Below are 21,423 nucleotides of genomic sequence, written 5' to 3'. Positions count from 1 at the left end.
CGCCCCCGCGCTCGCCCCTCCTCGGCCGCGGCGCCACCAAGCCCGCTGTCCGCCGGGGCACCACCCACATCCCATTTCCGGAGCGGTGATTGGGCAGCTGCGGAGATTTCCCACGAACGATTGGCTCTCAATGCGGTCAATCCGGGCACCGGGGGCGGGCGCACTTGGACGCGGCGCCGTGCAGTGCGGGGTTGGTTGAGCCGGCGAGCGCCGGTACAGCCGCGGCCACCCCCGCGCAGCCTCGGGGCAGAGGCGCGGGATGGGCGCCGGAGTTCCCGTTTCCGAGGAGCTTCCGAGGGGCAGCGTCCGTGCGGGAGGCCGGCGCTGGCCCTGGGCGCTCACCGCCGCAGGGCCGCCCCCGGGGGGGGAAGCTAGGTCCTCGCTGCGGTGCCGCCTCCGCCTCAGCAGTCGGAGCTCGGCCGCGCTGTCCGTACCTGGGCGGACTGCCCAGGGCCTGATGGGTGCAGTCTGCTGCCCGGCCGCGGGCGGGGCGAGAGGGCTGAGGAAGGAGAGGCCGGGTTGGGGGAGGCGGGTGACCGGGCGTCGCCTCGGGGACCTCTGTCCCCTGCGGGAGCGCAGCAGGGCTGTCACCCCTGGGCTCCGCTCAGTGACAGTAGGAAACAGTGGATGTGTCCCGTGCCTAGGTGAGTACGGCATTCGAAGGGAAGCCTTCCCGCTCTCACTGGTTATTCCTTACTGCAGGCAGGACTCTCGAGCCTCGTGAGGCCACGGAGCGGGCGCTCCTCGGTGGGTGCCATCATCGCACAACAGCCCACAGGACTCGTTTGTAGGCCACAGGGTCAGCCCAGAGCCCGGATCCATCTGGCAGACCAACAGCTAGGAGAGACCTGTTCTGTGGGAAGGAGGAAGGACAGATTTGCTGTGCTCACAGTAGCTTGTATGAAGTGAGTAAAAACACCGTAGTGTTTCCCTCGTGTGAAGTTTCCTTAAGCGGGAAAAAAAAAAAAAAAAGTGCCTTTATTTCCCTACTGCCAGCCAGATAAGAAGATAGTGTGAATAATTTAAGCCCTTTCTTCATTCATAACAAGGAGATCATAGTTAAAGAGTAGGGTTAGGAAACAGTATCTCCTACTGCTACTTTATGAAAAGGAAGATTTTAGCGCTGATAGTTTATAGTTGAGTTACCCAGAAGTGGGAGCTGTGAACCAAACCTAGCAATGAACCCAAACAGTTGCGAGTTGCTCAGTGTCAGCTTCAGGAAGATGCTTCTTCCCTCGCAAAGGGAACTGCCTCAAGCAGCAGGCCACCAGCCATAGCGGTGTGGATAAACACTGGTGATAAGCATATGCTTCTCTATATGTAGTGAATGCATATGCGTATTATGTGTCCTAACAATTGAAGCAGTTAATAACAAAGCTGATAGACTGAAGAAATGTTCATTTTGTGAATAGAAATGAACCAATGTTGATGGTAATAGGTGGAAAGAGTTGCGCCTTTTTTCCACAATAGTATATCTTTACCTGGGTTACAAAATGGAGTTACAAGTTTTGCTTACCTTTAAAAGGCACTTACAATTTCTCAGATGGAAAATATTCTACTGAAACTACATATTCTTTCAAATCTGTCTTAAAGGCAAATTGCAAAGGTGACAGTTATTCTAGGATAAACAGCTCTTCTTATGCAGCAAACAAATAATTTTTTTTTCATGTTCACTCTAAAGTAGACAGTGTTTTTCCTCCGAGATTATAACTGAAGGTAGATAAATATCCTAACCACCTCTTATTTTAAGTAAATAAGTTTTGCCAACAAAACTTGCTGTATGCTAAATGTAATGAGGAGCTTGTGAATATGAATCTGTCTGTGAAGTGTTTTATTGTTCCCCAAATAATTGACATGTTGCCTGAGGTGTACAATTCTCAGGAGAATTTTCTGATTCAGTTAAAGAGAACAGAAAGGCCTTAACAAACTTGTTTATCTGGTTTGTCTGTTTACCTGTTCATTGTAGATCCACAGGGCATAGTTTCTCTCATCACTTTGGAACTTCACAAGTTAATTCATTATCTAATACAATAGACATGCATATTATCATGGGAATCACACCAGGTGTACACGTCTTCTTAGCTCACTGAAGGCTTTAAAAGACCAAAGAGCCTTTCCTTCATCATCAAAGTACAGTGATCTGTAAGTTTCCAAATTACCATGTGATCTTCATAAGCAGACAAAACCCGAATAGTTCAAATAGAAGTCAAGCAGGGAATAAAATAAACTAAAACTGAGACTTTTCAAAGGGAAAATCTGTTTCCACTTATGTGAAGGAAGTCCTTACAGAAAAGATCTAATCTTTTTTAACTCACTGCTCCAGAAATACACCAAGAAGTTCTTCAATGCTTTCTGTTCTACTATTTTAGGTTCAGAGATGTTGGTAAGTATAACGGATACCAGCACTTCCTCTGTCAGTGCAAACTTGCAGAATATCTTTACCACACACCAAAGTACCCCAAACAACCAAACCCAAAAAACCACCAGCACATTAAAATCTCTATGTAAATATGAATATGAAATTGAGCTACTCTAGTTTCTTCTATTTTTTCTTTCTCTCCCCCATTTTTTTTGATAGTACACGTAGTTTAGCGTAGATGCAATGTGTTTATTTCCCTTGGGGGAAGTTACCCTGAGCCAAAAACTGTCCTATGCCCTTTCGTCAGCTCTTACATTGTTAGCTGTAGTTGGCTATCTCAATGTAAAAATGTGTCTCTTTTTGTAGCTGTTAGTCAGCAGCTGTAAACCACAGCAGATGGGCACCTCTGTGTTTGTTCTGGAGATTTTTAAGTATCTCACGTGGTGCAAAATAAATCAGTAAAGCAAACTGTCCTGGTTTCAGATGGGATAGAAGTAATTTTCTTTGTAGTAACTGGTACAGAGCTGGATTTAGTATGAGAATAATGTTGACAGCAGGCAGATGTTTTAGTTGGTTTTGAGTTGTTCTTACTATAAATCAAGGATGTTTCAGCTTCCTGTGCTCTGCTAGTGAGGAGGTGCCCAAGAATGGAGGGGAACACGGCCAGGACAGCTGGCCCAAACTGTCCAAAGGGATATTTCATACCACAGAACATCATGCCCAGTATATTAATAGGGAAGGAGTTGGCCATGAGGAACCAATGGCTGCTGGGGGACAGGCTGGGCATTGGTCAGTGGGTGGTAAACAATTGTATTGTGCATCACTTATTTCTCTTGGGTTTTATTTCTCTCTCCTTTTCATTGCAATTAGTAGTAGTAGTAGCGACTAATGATTATTATCTTTTATATTTTGTTTCAATTATTAAAATTGTTTGTATCTCAGCCCATGAAGTTTGCCTTTTCTATCCACTTTTTTTCTCACTGGTGCAGGGGTGGGGGAATGAGCAAGCAGCTGCTGGGACTCAGTTGCTACCTGGGATTAAACCACAACAGAGCGTGTTGTCTTAATTCAGTCCTAAATGTCTCACTTGGCTATAGACTGCAAGAAGAAAAGTACTGCACACCAAGACTCTGAAGTTAGAGAGCAGGAGGATTACTGTCAGAAATTACTCTGAATTCCAAAGGCTTGCCAGGCCAAACTTTATTATAACCACATAGTTGCTAGGGAAAGATGTGAACCAAAAATTTAGTTGGGCTGGTATGTGCATGGCAATGAATACAATTTTCTAATAAGTTTGACGGTATGAAAAACAATCCCCAGTCATGTAAAGATATTCTTACATCTTAATATAGATATTTTTTCTATTTAATAATTATAAATATGATGCATAATTTATTAAGACTGAATATAATAAGTATTTAATCATGTAATGAGGCAATAAATAGAACTGGTCTAAGTTTAAAAAAAATAAATAAACAAGCCTGTAAAGACCAAAGTGACAGCAAACTGTTTCTGGGCCCAACTAGACACTCTTTTATTATTTTTATATTTAAAAAAGAACAGAGAATGAGAAAATACCCACATATAAACTTCTAATATCTTTTTTGTTTGAAGAAATAGATCAGACCATCCAGAGACGTCTATAGATGGAACACAACTTTCTAGTGCTTCCAACTTCTGCTTCCATAGGCTGCATGAGGTATAGCAATGAAAAAATAAGTTTGCTTTCCTGGAAGTCTTCTTTTTTGTGGGGTAATGTCTACTTTTTAAAGTCTACTTTTTTGTGGGAGATGTGAGAATTTTCATCAATAGTTTTTGTCTGAAAGGAATGATCTAATTTTTTTTCAAGGAATGTTTAAAAATTTAAACCTGCACCTATACACAAACATATGCATATGTCTGTGATGGAGAAGGGCAGCATGATTATCAATGTGCAAGAACTTCTGAACTCTGCTGTTACTTTCTTCAAATAAGCATGTATGGGAGTAGATGACTCATCCTCCAAAGTCCAGACTCATTGGTTTCAAGCACTTCCATTGGAACTTCCTTGCCTGGACTTTGGGGTCTTGGAGTTATTTATTTATTTCTGTTTGAGTCAGAAGTTCTGAATAATGTTTCTACTTAGCTGATTACAGAAGTAGAAGAAAAAGCTCCAGAAAAATTTTTGGGCAGTCAGATGTCAGGAAAAAAAGAGAGAGAAAGAAAGAAAAAATAAAAGGAGGATATAGATAGCAGGATGACCAGACTTAATAGAGATGGAAAATTCACAGGTTTGTTTAGTCAGTAAGTTAACATACACCTACTCCTAGAATTGAAAAATTGCTGAAAATTGTAACTAAAATTCATATATAAATGGAGGTGGAAACAATGCTTTCACTGAAGAGTAGAAAGGCAAACACATTTGATACGTTCACATTTCTGGCAAAAGTCAAGTAGCAAAGGAAGTATCAGACAAAGATGAGAAAGCTCCTACCTAGTTTTGTAGATGTTTAAACAGGTATCTAGTTAATAGCAAATGAAAAGTCGCAGACCTTGAGACATTTAGTTCAACCCTTTTTCCAGGGATGGACCAACTGTCCTCCTACAACACTCCTGGACAGTGTTTGTCAACCTGTTCCAAAAGTACTTTGTTGGAAAATAAGGGGTTTCTTATGGGCTATTTTGCTATTCTCACTAAAATAATTATTTCACCCATTATTCTCCTCATATCCTATCACCAAAGGAATTTATTCCTTTCCTCTGTGCAACTACCTATAAAATTATTTGAACGCTGTTTTCACCTCTCACGATCAGTCTTCTCTACACTAAAGCATCTGAGTTCCTTCAGTCTTTTTTCACAAATCATGATTTCTCAACACTGTCAACAAGCATGAAGTCACCAGTCAAGGGACAGATGGATCTTGGAAAAGCTCTAAGAGCACTGTGTCTGTCTTCTGGCTTTTGTCTATTTGACAGCTTCAGAAACTCCCTTGAGTTTATTCTTTTTTCTTTCTTATTAACTGTCTTTTCTTTCCAAAAGGATCTCTAATTCCCTATAAGATGTCCTGAGTAATATTGTTCAGTTTACATGATGTCTAGAGAAAAATAGCATCAACATCAGGTTTATAGTAAGCTGAGAATAGGTACTGATTAGTTTAGGAGGTCTCTTCAAGGAGAAATGTGACAGCGTATGTCTGACTACTTTGCTAGGGGAGGAAGGGTCAGTTGATAGTGTAGCACACCAAAGTATTGATGCTATGAGATGTGGAATTAAAAAAGGAAAATTTTACTTCATTATGTAAAGAGAATTCTGTTGCCAGGCCTCATAATAGGTGTGTAATTCCATTCTGTAAAAGGCTTCCTGATACCTGGCTTGTGAGGATAAGATCCATAGTCAATAAGGTACAAAAGTGAAAAGCAAGATTGCTGCATGGTCTAATTATGATTAAGGTGGTAAAAATGGATTCTAGTCTTCAGAAAGAAGTTGCAGCCAAGATGAAAGTTTTAGGTTACCAACCAATTTAAAATACATGTTCACTTCCAGCTGTGCTATAGACTGCTCGTCTGATTTTAAGGTGAATACACTATTTCTTGTGCCTTAGTTTTCCATTTGTAATGACTCACCATGAGTCATGAGTGGATGACTCAGAGACTGTGGACAGTACAGCTCCTATGGATTGAAATCAGAGCCAGCCTGGCAGGTACTTCCATGGATTTTCCTGCAATACACAGGACCCTGAATGACAAGCTGTGTATGTGCAGTGCAGTTCATGTAGGTCTGCTATAATTTCCTTTTTGCCTGAGACTGATTTCAGCATCCATATTGTTATAACCTTTACACATCTGAAAAATGTAGTACTTCTTTTTCTGATGTGTTTAATCTGTGATGTTCTTCAGGCAATTAGATGAGCTACAGTTATAGTATTCATATTTTGCATGGAACATAGTACAGTGGGTCTTCTGGTACAACTATAGTACAGTGTAGAGCTGTAGTTGTAAAAAAATATAACTGACTTAGTTTTCAATAAGCTTTGTGTCATTTTAATGTACAAACTCTGTCCTTTTAAATTATTGCATATTGCCATTACTCCATGCCTTTGTGTTTTGACATTCCCTCTGCCAACTCTGCAATTCCATAAGACTTTCAGATGTTATGACTTAACTTAGGTATCTTTATCTGCTAAAACAACCATAATCATCTAAATACCACTATATTTCCTCCCTAAAAGTTAAAAAATGTAATTGAGAAATGAATGTTCTTCAAAGACTCGGTTGCTTCTATTTGCTTAATAACTTAGGTCTCTCAGTATCTACCATGTGGTTCACAATTTTACAAAAGCCAAAAAAAGCAGATGGTTGCTCATGCCCTCTCCCCATTACAACATATGAGTGAGAATATCTTCCTGAATATGGACTTGCCCCAGATCAGAAGGAAAAGTTGTACAGTACTTGCTTCCATCAGATTCACCAAGTGTTTCCAGTTTCAGTCCAGTACTCAAAAATCTTGGATCATTAGTTGTCATTTACATTAAATACAAGGTGAAATGAAAAGCCATCCAAATATAAAAATAAAACATTAATTTTTGGAAACTAGATGTAAAATTAAACTTTGCATCATCCCAACTAGTTATTTCATTACACTGATTCATAACACATCTGTCCTTGCCTGTGGACTTATATATGAATGGTACTAAATAGATAAGTAATTAGGCAAACACTTTAAATTTACCTTAAATTTAGAGGCTAAATTTACCTCTTTCGGATCCAAAACAATAGCACAGCAATCTCCACTGTTAGCAGGAAAATGTATGACCTCTTTCTATACCGCTGGGTGATAGATGCAATCCCCCATGTGCAACCACTCCTGCAAGTTACAAAATGCTACTCCATGGTCGTGATGTCCAGGTTTCCCAAAGGTCTGCAAGAAAAGTGCATCATGGTTAATTATAGACTGCTATAACACAGAACTAATTTCTGAATAATTCAACTTTTGATACTACATTTGCAGCTGAAGCCATTTCCAAAAATGAGATGGAACAAAAAATACAGCACTGACCTCTAATTGCATTGATTGGATTTAAGTAATTTCTTACAATGAGGCATTCTTGAGCTTCCATTAGCTGTGAGAATGACCTCTAATCTCTCTAATTTAAAAAAAAAAAAAAAGCTTCTTGCGCTGTACTGTAGAAAAAGCCTTCCTACAGCAGCACTGCCATCTCCTGCTTGCTTGCTTCCATGCATGTGAGTACGAGGTTTGTGTTGGAAAGCTGCCACGGGGAAGGTGCAGTTTTCTGCTACTAGGTAACTGAGGCAGTAACACTTTCTAATACTCAGGGATAGCACGTTTGGAGTTCTGCAGATGGGGAGAGTTTTCACAAGTGGTCTTTAAGCATAGAAAAGGACTTCAGCCATTTGTCCAGGATTTCTGATATATCACATCCCAGCCAGAACAAAATGTGTACATTTGTGTACTTGTGCTGTAGCCAAGGAATACATTATACCTGTTGAATATGCTTCTGTAGAGTTGATCTGTACACAAATAGATGTTTGAACAGATCTAACATATTCCCTGTGGTCTGCACCACTGCTGCAAGTCCAAAGCATGAACAACTCATGTGCACAGGATTAATTCAGTGCAGTTGGGGTGTATTTGATCATATGCAAGCATTTGTGTGGTCCATATGCAGTAGGTCCAACGGGTCCCAGATGTATCACATATGCTCTGAATCACTAGGACACCGGCGAGATAGAGCCAGTGTATTGCCAGAATACAGAGTTAGAATCACATTCATATCAGGGTTTATTGCTCATCGTAAGTTTGGAGAGGACAGTTTACACTTCTGAGCATTTTAATACACATTTACAATGCCTGGTGCAGGGTCCCTTGCAGTCAGTCATGTGCCCACTGAACTCTCTGCTGTGCCAAGGTGTTACAGGTACAGACGCTATTGCTCAAACCTGCTCCTGCTTAGGGATTTAGTTCTGGTACCAACATCACTTCTAACTTGACCAAGCATTGCTGCAGAGTCAGTGTGTTGCCACCACTGTTTCCATTTCAAACCAGCCATGTCTGGCCCACAAATTGCTACATGCTAGGCTCAGAAATGCCAAGGACATGATACTTTTGCTTCTGGCTTGGAAGAGAGCTAGATAAGAGACTAGGACAGAGGTTTCTACTAGATTGTTCTTCAATCTGGAAAGCTTCCCAAACCAGAACCTACCGTGAATCATGCAGGATGATTCAATTGCTCTTGGTTACTTGAATTCTTTTCTTGGACAGTCACATTCAATACACAGAGAACAGAAAATTCTATCCAAAGCAAAAAAACCCGGAGTGATGGGTAAGGAACATAATAGTGGATATAAATGATAGTTGCGTAAGATAGATTTTCCCTTCCCACAGAATCACAAAGTTTCATTATTCTCATTCTTCTCTCCTTTGGAGGCATATTTATTGTTAAGTACAAATTAAGAGATATTGAAGACATTAGCAGGCACTGAAAAACAGTCTCTGTTGCTTACTAGCCCAAATCTCCAGCAGGGTAAAAAGGTAGAAGAAAGTCATATAAACCATTTTGTTGGTGAGATCTCAGTTCACACTCTAAGTGGCCTGTTTTGCAGGCTTTAATCTGGTGGCATAAGACCCTTGAAATAAATCTCTTAGCTACGATTAGAGATGAAAGAGAGATTAGCACAGGCAGGAGAGTTGAAGTGGTTTTCGCCATCTCCACTGGTGAGTCAGTGTCAAGACAGAGCCACGACAGAGACATCGAGAAATCAGTATTTCAGTCATCCTCAAAATGTCCAATTCACATATTGTCTCCCTTGTATTCAGCAAGTTACCAGTTTCAAGACCCTGTTCAGTCCTCTGAAGCAGGTTAGTGGTTTCTTTTACAATATCACAAATAGCAATGTGTGTTTAGCTAAAATGGCACATTTTAGCAAAATCAGTAAGATAAGATGTGGTTTGTTTATGACTAAATCGCCAAATTTCTTTGAACAATTCGTATCTAATATGTAAATGTTATAAATAAATAGCTGTGCCATGCCTTGTTCAATGTAGTCAGGAGAATTTGATAGCAAAGGACCATCTAGGTGACATCTTGAAAACATTGTATGGTGATGGAAGCTGTGTTTTAAGTTAGGTAAGCTTGCATTAGACAAGGAAAGCTTGAGAACAGTATTGATATTATGGGAGAGATTTCCACATTTATTTGGCTTCTTTTGTTGAAAGAAGTATTTCTCCCTTTATAGAATAAAATCCGGTTTACTCTCCCATAGCCAGGGAAAATATGTCTGTGTGAATAAGATTCATAACTCTGGAGTGGCTCACGTGAAAAGCATCCTAAGAACTTTGACAGAGGTGTTATTTCCACTGAAGTGCTGGGAGCAATTGTGGCTTTACAGTAGCCTGCTGCCAAACACGACTTGGAGAAGAACAGACTAACACTTACAGCTCATAACTGCACTTCTGTTCTTTCAGCTGGAAAAACTTTCTCCATGGGGCTCAAAAAATTATACTATGCAGCTGTGTGTGTGTGTTGCAATACATCTCATGCTAATAAATGTATTCAATACTTTATTAAACAGGGAAAGAATAATGTTATGGTGTATTTACAAAATTCATTATTATGTGAAGAGAGTCTTCTTATCTGAAATAAATTCAGTAAACTGTTAGCATAGGTGAAAATAATCTTAAGTATCCATGTAGAAGGTAAGAACAAGGAACAGAACAGATAACTTGTTCTTCTGCCCCAGACTCAATGCACTCAAGGTTTCATGAGAAGCACAGTGTCTCCAAAGATCAATCCCAAGCATATCAGTGACAGCCAGGGTCAGTCAACAAGTGGTTATTGAACTACAACAACCAGTCATTCCATCCCTTTCCTCTGGCACTAGGAAATCACAGAGCTTATGCTGCTGGAGGGCTGTGGCACAGGTAGCACTGTTAGATAAATGTCAATATTCCATGAAATCTGATCTTACAACAACACTAAAACTTCACAAAGGAAGCTGAAAATACCTCATGAGAATTTCTGGAGACAAGGAATTACTAGGAGAATTTTTCTTTCAGAGAAATTTTTTACTTTTTTTTAACTTCAGGCACCTGAAAATTGGGATTGAGCTATATCAGAATACCTATATGAGATTGAATGTATCCCTGCTTATGGAACTCAGCTTGAAATTTCTTTATGGTTAGAATATGAGAGTCTCAAATCTACATCTTCCAAAATCAACAATGCCTCTGGAGTAGATTAATTTTACATAGAGTAGAACTGTTTACAACTTTTGTCCAAATGTTAAAACAAAGTGTGTTTAGCAAGTAGGGTGTTTTCAGTGACACTGTAACTAAATGTGTGCTGAACAATTTAGAGACATTGTTCAAACATGTACATGTGTTTCACAGAAACAAGCAGTGAGTGATGAATTCATATTTGCCTACCATTGAACATGAACTGTGTATCAGCAATCAGGAGATTTCACAACAGATTGTCTCTGTTGTGAGCTCTGAGACCTGAGAATCAGGGGCAAATAAATCTATTAGCAGCCATCATTTACAGCTATTTAAGGTCAAGTCACGAACTGCTTAACTGGTGAAGCAATCAAAGATACTATCTCCAGGCTTAGCAGGCAGGCTGTCAGCTGAATTCATAGGGAGGCTTAATTCTGTACCAGCAGAGCATGATCTCTTCAAATGAGGTTTGAACAATACTGGAGAAGAATAGTGTGAAGCAAGTGTTGTAATTTTATAAATGACTATTCTCTGGACATCTCTGTAAGGTGTCTATCATCTATATGATTATCACAATATGATCACAGTCAATATTCAGCCACAATTGATAACCAGCCTTAATCATTAAAATTAGGACCCTGTTTTTAAACTCAGAAAGCTGCTGGCCTCCACACCTTTGGAGACAGACTGGTAAAGAAAAATATTGCACATTTTGCACACTATTCTCTGTATTGTACAAAAGAACCCACAGAGCTGAATAGCTTTGAGGGGGATTAGTTTTCTCTGTAAATGCAGGAGAAAATAAATGCAACTTGAATTAATTAGATCTCACAGGCCTTAAAATCATAATGCATCAAGATATTTAACCATATCCTAATGTGAATCACACAACCTATTCCTTGCCTGTACAAATAGAATTGATTCCTTCAGATGTAAACACATGAAGACACTGGGATTCCATTACCTTTTTAAACTGCACTCTGCAACAATCTGCTTACCCAATGTTAAGCTTCACTGCAGCTGGGGATCCTTTAGCAGGTCAGTGTAACCCTACTTCTGTCCAGCTTGTCTGTCTGCAGGTGTTCTTCATGCTGTTTCAGCTGATACAAGTTTTATTTAGTAATACCATCCACTGACTTAGAAAATTATTATGCCGCTTATACATGTCTATTTCCCGAGACTTACAGAATTACACTTTACTGTTTATAAATGCCATTGTCTTAGTGGAATAAAATGACTAAAATTATATAACACAGAGTTGTATAGTATAAAATCACTCTGATGAGAGTTGCTAAATTAGGAACAAGACAAGCAAGATTTCTGGAGAGGAAAGAAAAAAAAGAAGGCTGTATATATGTATGCTTGTTTTATTTAATCAACTTTTGAACACAAACCTGACCATAACACAGGAATCTAAGAATAATAAATACCTATGATTGTCAAAAACCAGGCAACAAGTAGAAGGGAAAGACATTGGGAGTCGTCTGAAGGGAAAGACAGCAGACCACATTTTGGATATCAGAAGGTCTGCATAGAAAATTGGTCTTGACAAAACTTCATAGGAATCCAGAGATTTACTTATTTTTAAGCAAATTGTTCTAGTTGGTCCTTAGAATTTTTAAGTGATTCACAATGTTATGAAATTTAAGCAATAAATTTCATTGGGGCACTCGCTTGGCAGGACTCAGAGTGCGTGAGGCTGTACAGGAAGTTCTTTTGTAGGCTCTATAAATACCTAGTCAGACAGTAATCTCTCTCTCTCTCTTCTTCAGATTTCTACTGCGTGCCTTGGATCCATGCTCCTAATCAGCTTACAAGCTTCTCTTGACCTGTGCTTCTTTTCCTAATGCGCATCTGACTATGGCTGTCCTCAAAGTCAAATTCACCAAAACCAAGAGGGATAAATTGGCTCAGGTCTTATGGATCCTCAACTGGGTTTCTGTAGTGAGTGGGATCATTCTCTTCAGTCTTGGCCTCTTTCTAAAAATAGAGATCAAGAAGCGCAATGAAGTGATGGCAAAAGGGGACATTAACTCTGTCCCCAACATGCTGATATCTGTAGGGGTCATAGCATGTATCATCAACTTTCTGGGTGGCAAAATCTGCTACGACTGCTCAGATGCAAACAAGTTCTCTCGATGGAAACTAGTAATGCTGCCATACATTGTATGTACCTTCTGTTTTACCTTCTGCATCCTGGTGGGTGCTCTTATGTGCTATACCATGAGGAATGAGCTGGAAGAGTCTCTCTATCTGGGACTGAGGGATGCCATTAAGTTCTATAAAGACACAGACATACCTGGACGATGTTTCTTAAAGAAAACAGTGGATTTGTTACAAATTGGATTCCGTTGCTGTGGAAACAATGGCTTTAGAGACTGGTTTGAAATTCAGTGGGTATCTCCTCGTTATCTGAATATGGCTTCCAAGGAGGTTCTGGAGTAAGTATTTATCAGTCATAACAAAAAATTCTAGGAGAAAAACTCTTTTGAGATGGAAAGCCCTTTTTTCTGGACCTTTGTATCTTAATTTTAAAAATATTGAATGACCAGGTTACTCACAAAATATGCTAAATACATGCACAATCAAAAGCTACCTTTTTCTAAGCCTTTAGGGATGCTAAGCAAAGCTAAGATGTATCTCCTTTTTCAGCATGGTGAATTAGCTACCCCAAAATTTTAATTTCAGTTATAGTGAGCTGATAACTGTAAGAAAAAAAGGATTGTACTAGCAGTACATTGCACAGTCAATTCTAAGCACTGGAAGACCCTTCTTCAAGGTATTAGACTTTGCAATCCCAGGTTCAAATCTGTATGTTCATATGTGAGAAACCGCCAAACACCATGTAAACTGCATAAAACAGCAGAAATCCCCCTTTCTTTTTGGTGGTGGTGCTTCACATGATGTAGCAACTATGAAATTACACGCTCAAAAAGAAGAGTGGTAATACTTACAGACAAGGTAAAAATTAAAAACTTTCAAAAGTAGACAATCCAGTCTGTAATAATTCTTCTAAAGCTGAAAAAGGTCTTCACTGACAAGAGAGTAGTAGCTTTGTATTCCTAGGAAAGACAAATGCAAAGAGCTTGACTGGCATTTGTCAAATGCTGTGTTTTTGATCTAAAAAATCAGTGACAATAAAGCCAGGGGAAGGGAGGCTAAAGACCTTAATTTTACAGAATTCGCAACTTGAAACTGCCATCATAGCAAAGCGTATATAGAGAGCTACAAATACCAGAAGGCAGGACCTAGGAGAATACAAACAAGAGGGCATCAGCATACAGAAGATACTTGTCTGTGGAAATAAAGCTATACAAGCATTCTCAAGAGAGAAGTTAGAAAGTGCCACACGGAACAGTGTGGTCCAGAGCTGTTTTAAATCTTGGTTCTATGCTGAAAAGTGACATGACAACAAAGATGATCCCCAGGAATTTAAGCTTAGTGTGAAGTCAAAAGTAAAATATACTGCCTTTTATTTCTGTGAGACAGGCAGAAACAGTAATGTTTTACCCAGGGTCTTAATTAAGTCCTCTTTTCTTCTGCAGAGTCCCCTGTGCTCTGCCATTATTGTGAGAATACACTGTCAGTTAACCTTTGCCCCATTCAGGCAGAAGGTGACAGTGAAATGTGTGTGAGGAAAGTAATTTCTGAATTTCTTTTGCTGTGGATGGATTGGTTAGTTTCATCTTGATTGCCAGAATCCAAGGCGGTACTGTATAACCAAATTATACCATGACTTCCAAAAATATGACAGTGAAACATTTGATATGAAATCATTGGAAGAAAAGCCCAGCCAGTAATGTTCTGAAAGATAGAAAAGGAATCAAATCTTTCTTGGTTTCAGCTTTTACTGTATATCATTTAGTAGTTTGTAGATCAAGAGGCAAAGCAGGTGAGATCTGACATACCGTGAACTCAGATGTAACCTTTGCAAAACTGAACTTTTCACCTTCCTGCACAACCCTCTTCCCTCCCCTCTCTTCTACAGCTCTATTGCCAACACCACAATGTGACAAGGCATGGAAACGGTCAGTGGGATTGGTAGGAACATGAGGCAGGTTACAGCAGTACAATCCTACCATTGCTTCAGCTGGGTAAAAATCATCTTTGCCCAAAAGCAAATTTTTGCTTTACAATACCGTAAAAACAACTTTGGATTGCAACAGCAAATAGCAGTGAATGTCTTGCTCCACAAGGTCTTTTACTGAGGTCCTCCCTTCTAACAGTACCAACATGCTATTAAGCACCAAGATACAAATTAAATAATTTTAAAATTTGCCACTAGCAGAGGAAACACAGTGGCAGGAGGACATAACCTATGTCTGGAAACTGCTACTGTTGGCAGTAGAAAGAGAATTCCTCTTTATAACGTCAGGAAGAAAAAAAGTATTTAAACTGATGCTTGGGATCAAAAGAAAAGCTTAAGACCCAGTTTAAGAGATTGTATTTCAACCATCTTAGATGCTGTACTATATTGGGGTTATTAAATGTATACCATACCCTGAAATATCGAGGGCATTTTGCCAGCCCAGGTAAAAATCTTCCCTTTCACAATGTGCCAGTCTTCCTCTCCTCTGCAAGCTTTTTTTTCTCCTACCACATTGTAGCCTTCTAGTTTGTGCCTCTCTGGCTCCCTTCCCTTCCAGTGCCTGGTTCTGCCTATGCCCATAGCACGGCTCACACACTTCAGTCTACTTTCAGTGGATTATTTGGACTCTTTTGCATTGATTCCATTCTGTTGCCATCACCAGGGACATGATGGCCACAAAATGAAGAGCTAGACTTGAAAACGGAGAGGAATTCATGCCTATCCCGCTCCTAAGTGGGAAATGGCAGATGAACTTCTTGGCTTACTTAGAAAGATCATCGAGGAAGATGTTTTTGAGAGAATTTTAAATAAACAAAACACACTACAACCCAAATTAAAAGGAGAAAAAAAAAAAAGAGAAGGGGGCAAGGGGGAAGAAGAGGGGAAAAAAAAAAAAAAAAGGAGGTTGTTTTTACTAGGCTCACAGCAATAAAATAAAAGCAATTATTCTGCCATCACAGCACTGACACAAATACTGAGCTTCCTAGCAGCTTATGTTTCATTTGAAGGTTAGCTTTAGTCCCAAATTCCAGAACAAGACTGGACTGGATTTCCTTCCCTCTAATTTAGATCAGCTGCAGTGGAACAGAAAATTATTAGTTTGCAAAGAGTATTTGCAAAAATTATTGCAAATTTATCTGCAAACATTAATAAATTAATAAGTTTTGGAAAGTATTAATCTTGGCAATTGGTGAAAGCTGGATATCTAAGTGAAAATTTTCTTTTATGTATTCTGACCCCTTTACAAAGGGTAAAGGGCCTTGGACTTGATAAACCAGGGCATGGTTCTCACCCATGGGGCTGTCTCAGGAAATCAGCCTTTTGCAGTGAGCATGAAAATAGATGCATGCTTAGCGGCTGCTTCCCCAAGGGGTGACAGTGGCTGTCAACAGCTTAGATACTCTCCAGTTTCTGGAAAATCTCTTTCTCTGAAGCAAATGGATGTCAAGGATTCATTTAACTTCCAGAAAATCTTGATTAATTTGAGACTGTGTTCTCATCCCATCCTATGATTTTTTTTCTTATTCCTCTTTATCTTTCTTCTTTCCCCACTTGTTTTCCTTCTGATCTTATAGAGGAGGGAAAGGAATAATTTTTAGCAATAAATACATTTTTTAAAGTTACAGAAAGTAAAGTTACAAGAAGTAGAAACCCCTTTGTGAACTGGACTCAAAACATGTGCTGAGCCAGCTCTTGCAACAGGTACAGTGATGAAAGGCCAGCAGACAATCACCAGTAGTTCCTGTGGCATGCAAAGTCATTCTTGTATTAGGATGTCTCTCATGGAATGATTGTATTGAAAAATCAATCCCAAAGTAGTGAAACACAGGATTTCCAGGGACACAACTTCCATTAGAATTCCACCAAGGTAAACAAGTTCAAAAATTGCCTTTAGTATTTTTAGCACAAAGATACCTAAAAGGCAACATCTCCATGAACACTGAACTCACACGTCTTGTGGCACAGAACCAAGAACCACATGAGGTACTGTGCTATACCACACTTCAATACAGCAAATCCAATATGCCATTTTTTTGCAGTAAGCAACTTTTCCTGTTGAAAGTATACCCTCATTTTCCTTTTGTAATGTTGGAAAGGCACACATTGCAGCACAGTTATTTCCTTTTCTAAAATCACAGGCACTGCCTGCTGCTGACACCACATTTGTAATGCCCAAACTTTGTCCTGTTGCAGCCGCCTGAAGAGCAACGTTGATGGGAAGTTCTTGGTGGATGGAGTCCCCTTCAGCTGCTGCAACCCCAGCTCCCCACGGCCCTGCATCCAGTACCAGCTGACAAACAACAGTGCTCACTACAACTACGATTTCCTGACAGAGGAGCTCAATATCTGGATGAAGGGCTGCAGAGAGGCCCTGCTGGATTACTACACCGGTATCATGAGATCCATTGGCATTGCAGCATTGCTTATTTGGTTGTTTGAGGTGAGTCTCACAAAAACAGTCTCTATCAGATTAATCAGTCTTCTGTCTCTCTAGGATGGGAAACGATGACGGCGTAACATATGAGAAGTGCCTCAGCATCCAGTACAAAGTTCACGAGCACTTCAGGAGTGTTGCAGGGTTTCCCTTAGTAAAGGCAACTTTCCCAAAGTCCACAGAGCAGAAGTAAATCTTGTTGAGGATGAGAACTATCAGAAACCATATATATAATTCTGTATATTTGTAGAGCTTTTTCAATAGAATATAGCATATTCCCCTCATGCATTTATGGGATCAGATACAGGGTGATACATGCAGTGATACAACTGCAAGGAAATCTGGTGAGAAGGTCTGAGTGTTGTTTTAAGTCAGTTTTAACAAAAATATGAGCAGGTCTTTGGCTCAATGCATTAATTTTGTTTATAGTTAAAACTGAGCATTTTATTAATATCTCAAAGCCCCCTTTTTACATTACATAGTTTCACCATATAGACAGTATGTGCAATCATGGCATATTATCCTTTTAGAAGTAGATTAGGCTGCTGGTTATGCAAACAAAATAAGCGCATCACAGGCAAGCTATACACCTGCAAAGCTGCAGTCTTCCTGCTGACGTCTTAAAGAAAGTTCTCTGGATGTTGTCATCTCAAAGTAAAGCACCCCCCAATGGCACGGGCTCCAATACAGTTTTCTTACCTTTTTAATTTGTTTTGGTTTTCTTACTATTGCTCTATTGCATAAATATTAGTGCTGTAATTAAAGTAGTTCACAACAGTCCTCAGGCAGTGCTAGCTGGTGTGGTGGTGCCAGAAATAAAAGGGCTCTGAAACCATGTGAAAAGCTGCGAGCCAGCTCTCTGTGCTCCCTTAAATATTGACAGGCTGATCTTGATTCCAACAGAACTATGAAAGCGAGGCTTTTTCCTAAACTTAGACTTGAGTCTCTGCTATAGGCCATCCTTCTTAACTTTCATTCCTTGGCATGTAGGACACCTATGGCTTACTTAGGAATGATTAAACCTCCTTGGAGGAAATATTGATTTAATCAAGGTCAGTAGAAAAAAAATCCACTGACTACAATTTTTTCTTTCCCAGTGACTGATGGTTCCATTAATTGATCATCCATTCTACATCAATTAGTTGTAGTCTCCGAGGCTGCAAGGTTCCCGAGTCATTCTAGGTATTTATGTACTAATAACATGCAAGGGAGATTGTTACCTGAAGAATGAAGAGAGAATCAATCCATCTCTCCCTGCTATCTTTCTTTCTAAAAAAATGTAATTAATTGGAAGAATGGTTAGATACATTGCTAGGATAAAGAGTGTCTGCTTTACTCAGTTATGAAGCCTGTAAATACACAAGTCAGAAAACTGACTTAGTGACAGGACTGAGGTTGCAATTTCAACTGTTTAACCATTAACTGTTTCTTACAGCTCTCTGTACTTATTGGTGTCCGGTACCTACAAACAGCCATGAAGAATGTCCTTCTGCTAGGAGATCTGGAGGGTGAATCAGATGGTTGGTTACTAGAAAATAGTTTTGTGGAAACTGCCAAATACAACATTAACATCATTAAGAACCTCGGCAAAGCCAACCAGATCTCCACTGTCTCAAGCATGAACGACCCCAACATTGACGTTCAAAACACAGACTGTGGCAAAACCAATATTACAACAAAATCTATCCCTGCAGCTAGATAGGCAAATCTTCCAAGAAATGACATCACAAGTGTAGCTTTGCTCTATTACAGTCCTACAGTCACCAGATTTTATCTGGTGGGAGAAAAAAAAAGGTAGAAAAACTAGTAAAACTATTGAACAAACCACAGACTGATGACAGCTCCAAAAATGCTAATACTTCTTTGGATGGATGTATTTTTACTTGTGAATTCCCTGATTCTCAACACTGCACAAAACTTAGGAATTTCTCCTGCTTTCTCTCCTTTACATACAGACTTCTATCATGGTCTGAATACACCAGAAAGATCATTATGCACAAGCATGTATTTCAGACAGGATGGGTCTACACATACTAACATACGGATTCAGTTGAATAGGTACCAAAGAAGTTTTCATTACTGTCATTACACCTATAAAAGTCCCAGGAGCAGGGAAATTCCAAAAGAAATTATTACACTGGAAAAAAAAGATTCTTTACAAAAAAGAAAAGACAAAAACTGAAATGAAGACTCTATTGGTCCAAGCTAGGAAAGGGGAAATTTAAACAAAAGTATACATGTATTACAGCCTACAAGAACCCACCAGGTACGTGAAATTCAGGTGAAGGCAATAAAAGTTACCATAAACTTTTTCACTTATTTTTCCCAAAATGTCTGAAGCATCTTTTCATTTTCACCCCTCCAATAGTTTAGAGAAAGCTAGTTGCCCCACTTCCCTGAAAGTCAAAGGGTGATGCTGAAAGGAGTTCTCTGCCTAAGAAAACAAAATGCTAGCTTGTGCAGGGATATTTAAACTTCCAAGTAGCATGTGATAGCACAAGTTTAAAACCAAGTAGGTACTTTCTATAAAACAACTACTGACGATCCTAGATGCTTGAAAGCTCCTCGTTTCAAAAGAACTTACCACACTGATCCAGGGGTGGGAAGGCAAGGGTTTATTTGAAATCAGTGAAGGCAGACTGACTGACGGCTCTCTCATTACGCCCCTAGTACAACGCTCAGGAGCTTTGTCGATCCATGGAGTGAAAGCCTTCAATGCCCAAAACACCTGTAGTTACAGGATGCCCTATGACTGTAATTGATCATTAATAGTAAGCAGGAAAGAAGTACCAATACAAAACAGAGGTGAAAAGACCAAATAAAATACTTTACTTGTTACTGCTGTGAGTGCATTCTTTGCAGATAATCAAGTAAAAGAAATTTTATCACTGAAATATTTGAAACAGAACCATTCCTACTTTTGAAGCTGTGCAGAGTAACAGTAAAAATTTCTTTACCTCAATACTGTTGTATTCTATAACACTAGAAAAAGCAAAAAATATACTATAAGGATATATCATAAATAAATTGTGCAGTGTAATATCTGTAGTGTAATTCAAGCAGGCTATGTGCATGACCATAATTTCAACTGGAATTCCTTCACTGCCTAACATGTTAGGCCTACACTTAAGTATGTTAAAAACCTTTCAAGGAACTAGATTTGTAAGCTGAGACTTCCTTCTACAAGCACTGTTAACTCTTCCCTTTGCACTCCACTTACCTGCATGCCTATTTTTTGTCTTCATTGCAATCACTTTGCCCAGTGGGGGATTAAAACTTAACTGGTGAGTAATTCCTCCAGCCATTTCTGAGAGCCAGAAGTACTCACCCAGCAGCTCTATAGTTAGCTGATACAGACTGGAAAAGAATGAATACAGAAAGTTGAAGTCCCTTGAGAGATCAAGGAGAAAGACAGTCGTGTTGCAAACTACTCAGATTTTGCAACAGTATATGTTTTTACTTTAAATGCAGTGTATTTTTTTTCAGATGAGTATGCAAAGTGCCACATGTGTCAGTCAATAGCAGTCACTTCCTCAACCCAATTTTATTTTATCTACTTTTTGGTAAAACAGTCCTAGACCTCAATAACTAAAACTTGCAGAATTAGAAGAACTGTGAGTTTACTCTTTTGATAGCTTTCTAGTTAATGGATTTGTCAAGAATCTGCTCTGAAAAAACAGATTTGGAAGGAAGAGTGAACTGATCATCCAGCCTCAGCATCTCTGTCAAGACACAGAAATGTCATCCAGCAGTTGCTGGAACACATTACCAGGAAGAGCAGAGGTGTAAGTATCCAGCTACACAATTTTCTCTGGCCCCCACACAGCTCATTTACTCGCATATGAAGAAAACACATTTTACCATAAAAGACTAATTAGCATTTAGCACGTTAACCTTTGTCTCTCAGCCAACCGTCTCAAACTGCAAGAGCGGAATGTGATTGGTTTTGAAATTAACTTAGTTTCAGCATACATCTCACAGGGAACAGTCCTTGTCTGGCCTATTACCAGTAATTACTCAGTCATTAGATTGTTAATTTCTATCCTGTCTAGGCATTCAGAGTCTCCACCAATACAGATGCATTACAAAAAGATGATAGCTCGTTTCACAGTATCAGGATAAAATGTACTTTTGTTAATAAATGCTTTCTTCTTTGCTTTGTATTTATTGATTTCCTCACAACATGGAAGTGCTACACCCTACATATCCAGCTTCCTTTACAGCACCTGTCAGAATAGTTTTGGTTTCCTGCAGTATTTAACACCAGAGCCACTGGATCAAGGAAACAAACTCAGGCAGCAGCACAGACTGCATCTTTAATTCTCCAT

General features: G+C 39.5%; 1 protein-coding gene across 1 annotated transcript; it reads left to right on the top strand.

Annotated features, from left to right (window-relative positions):
• Window positions 1–9,011: 9,011 nt before the first annotated feature.
• On the top strand, window positions 9,012–21,258 carry LOC116445092 (photoreceptor outer segment membrane glycoprotein 2). The gene is made up of 4 exons (XM_032111189.1): window positions 9,012–9,215; window positions 12,344–13,012; window positions 16,855–17,101; window positions 18,531–21,258. Exons 2-4 carry the CDS (start codon window positions 12,432–12,434, stop codon window positions 18,795–18,797), a joined length of 1,095 nt encoding a protein of 364 aa, XP_031967080.1. The 5' UTR covers window positions 9,012–9,215; window positions 12,344–12,431; the 3' UTR covers window positions 18,798–21,258.
• Window positions 21,259–21,423: the final 165 nt, after the last annotated feature.

This window comes from Corvus moneduloides, chromosome 6 (genome assembly GCF_009650955.1).
Source record: "Corvus moneduloides isolate bCorMon1 chromosome 6, bCorMon1.pri, whole genome shotgun sequence".
In the NCBI taxonomy this organism is placed as follows: Eukaryota; Metazoa; Chordata; class Aves; order Passeriformes; family Corvidae; genus Corvus; species Corvus moneduloides.
Note: the sequence above shows the minus strand (reverse complement) of the source record. Positions and strands in the feature narration are given on the sequence as shown.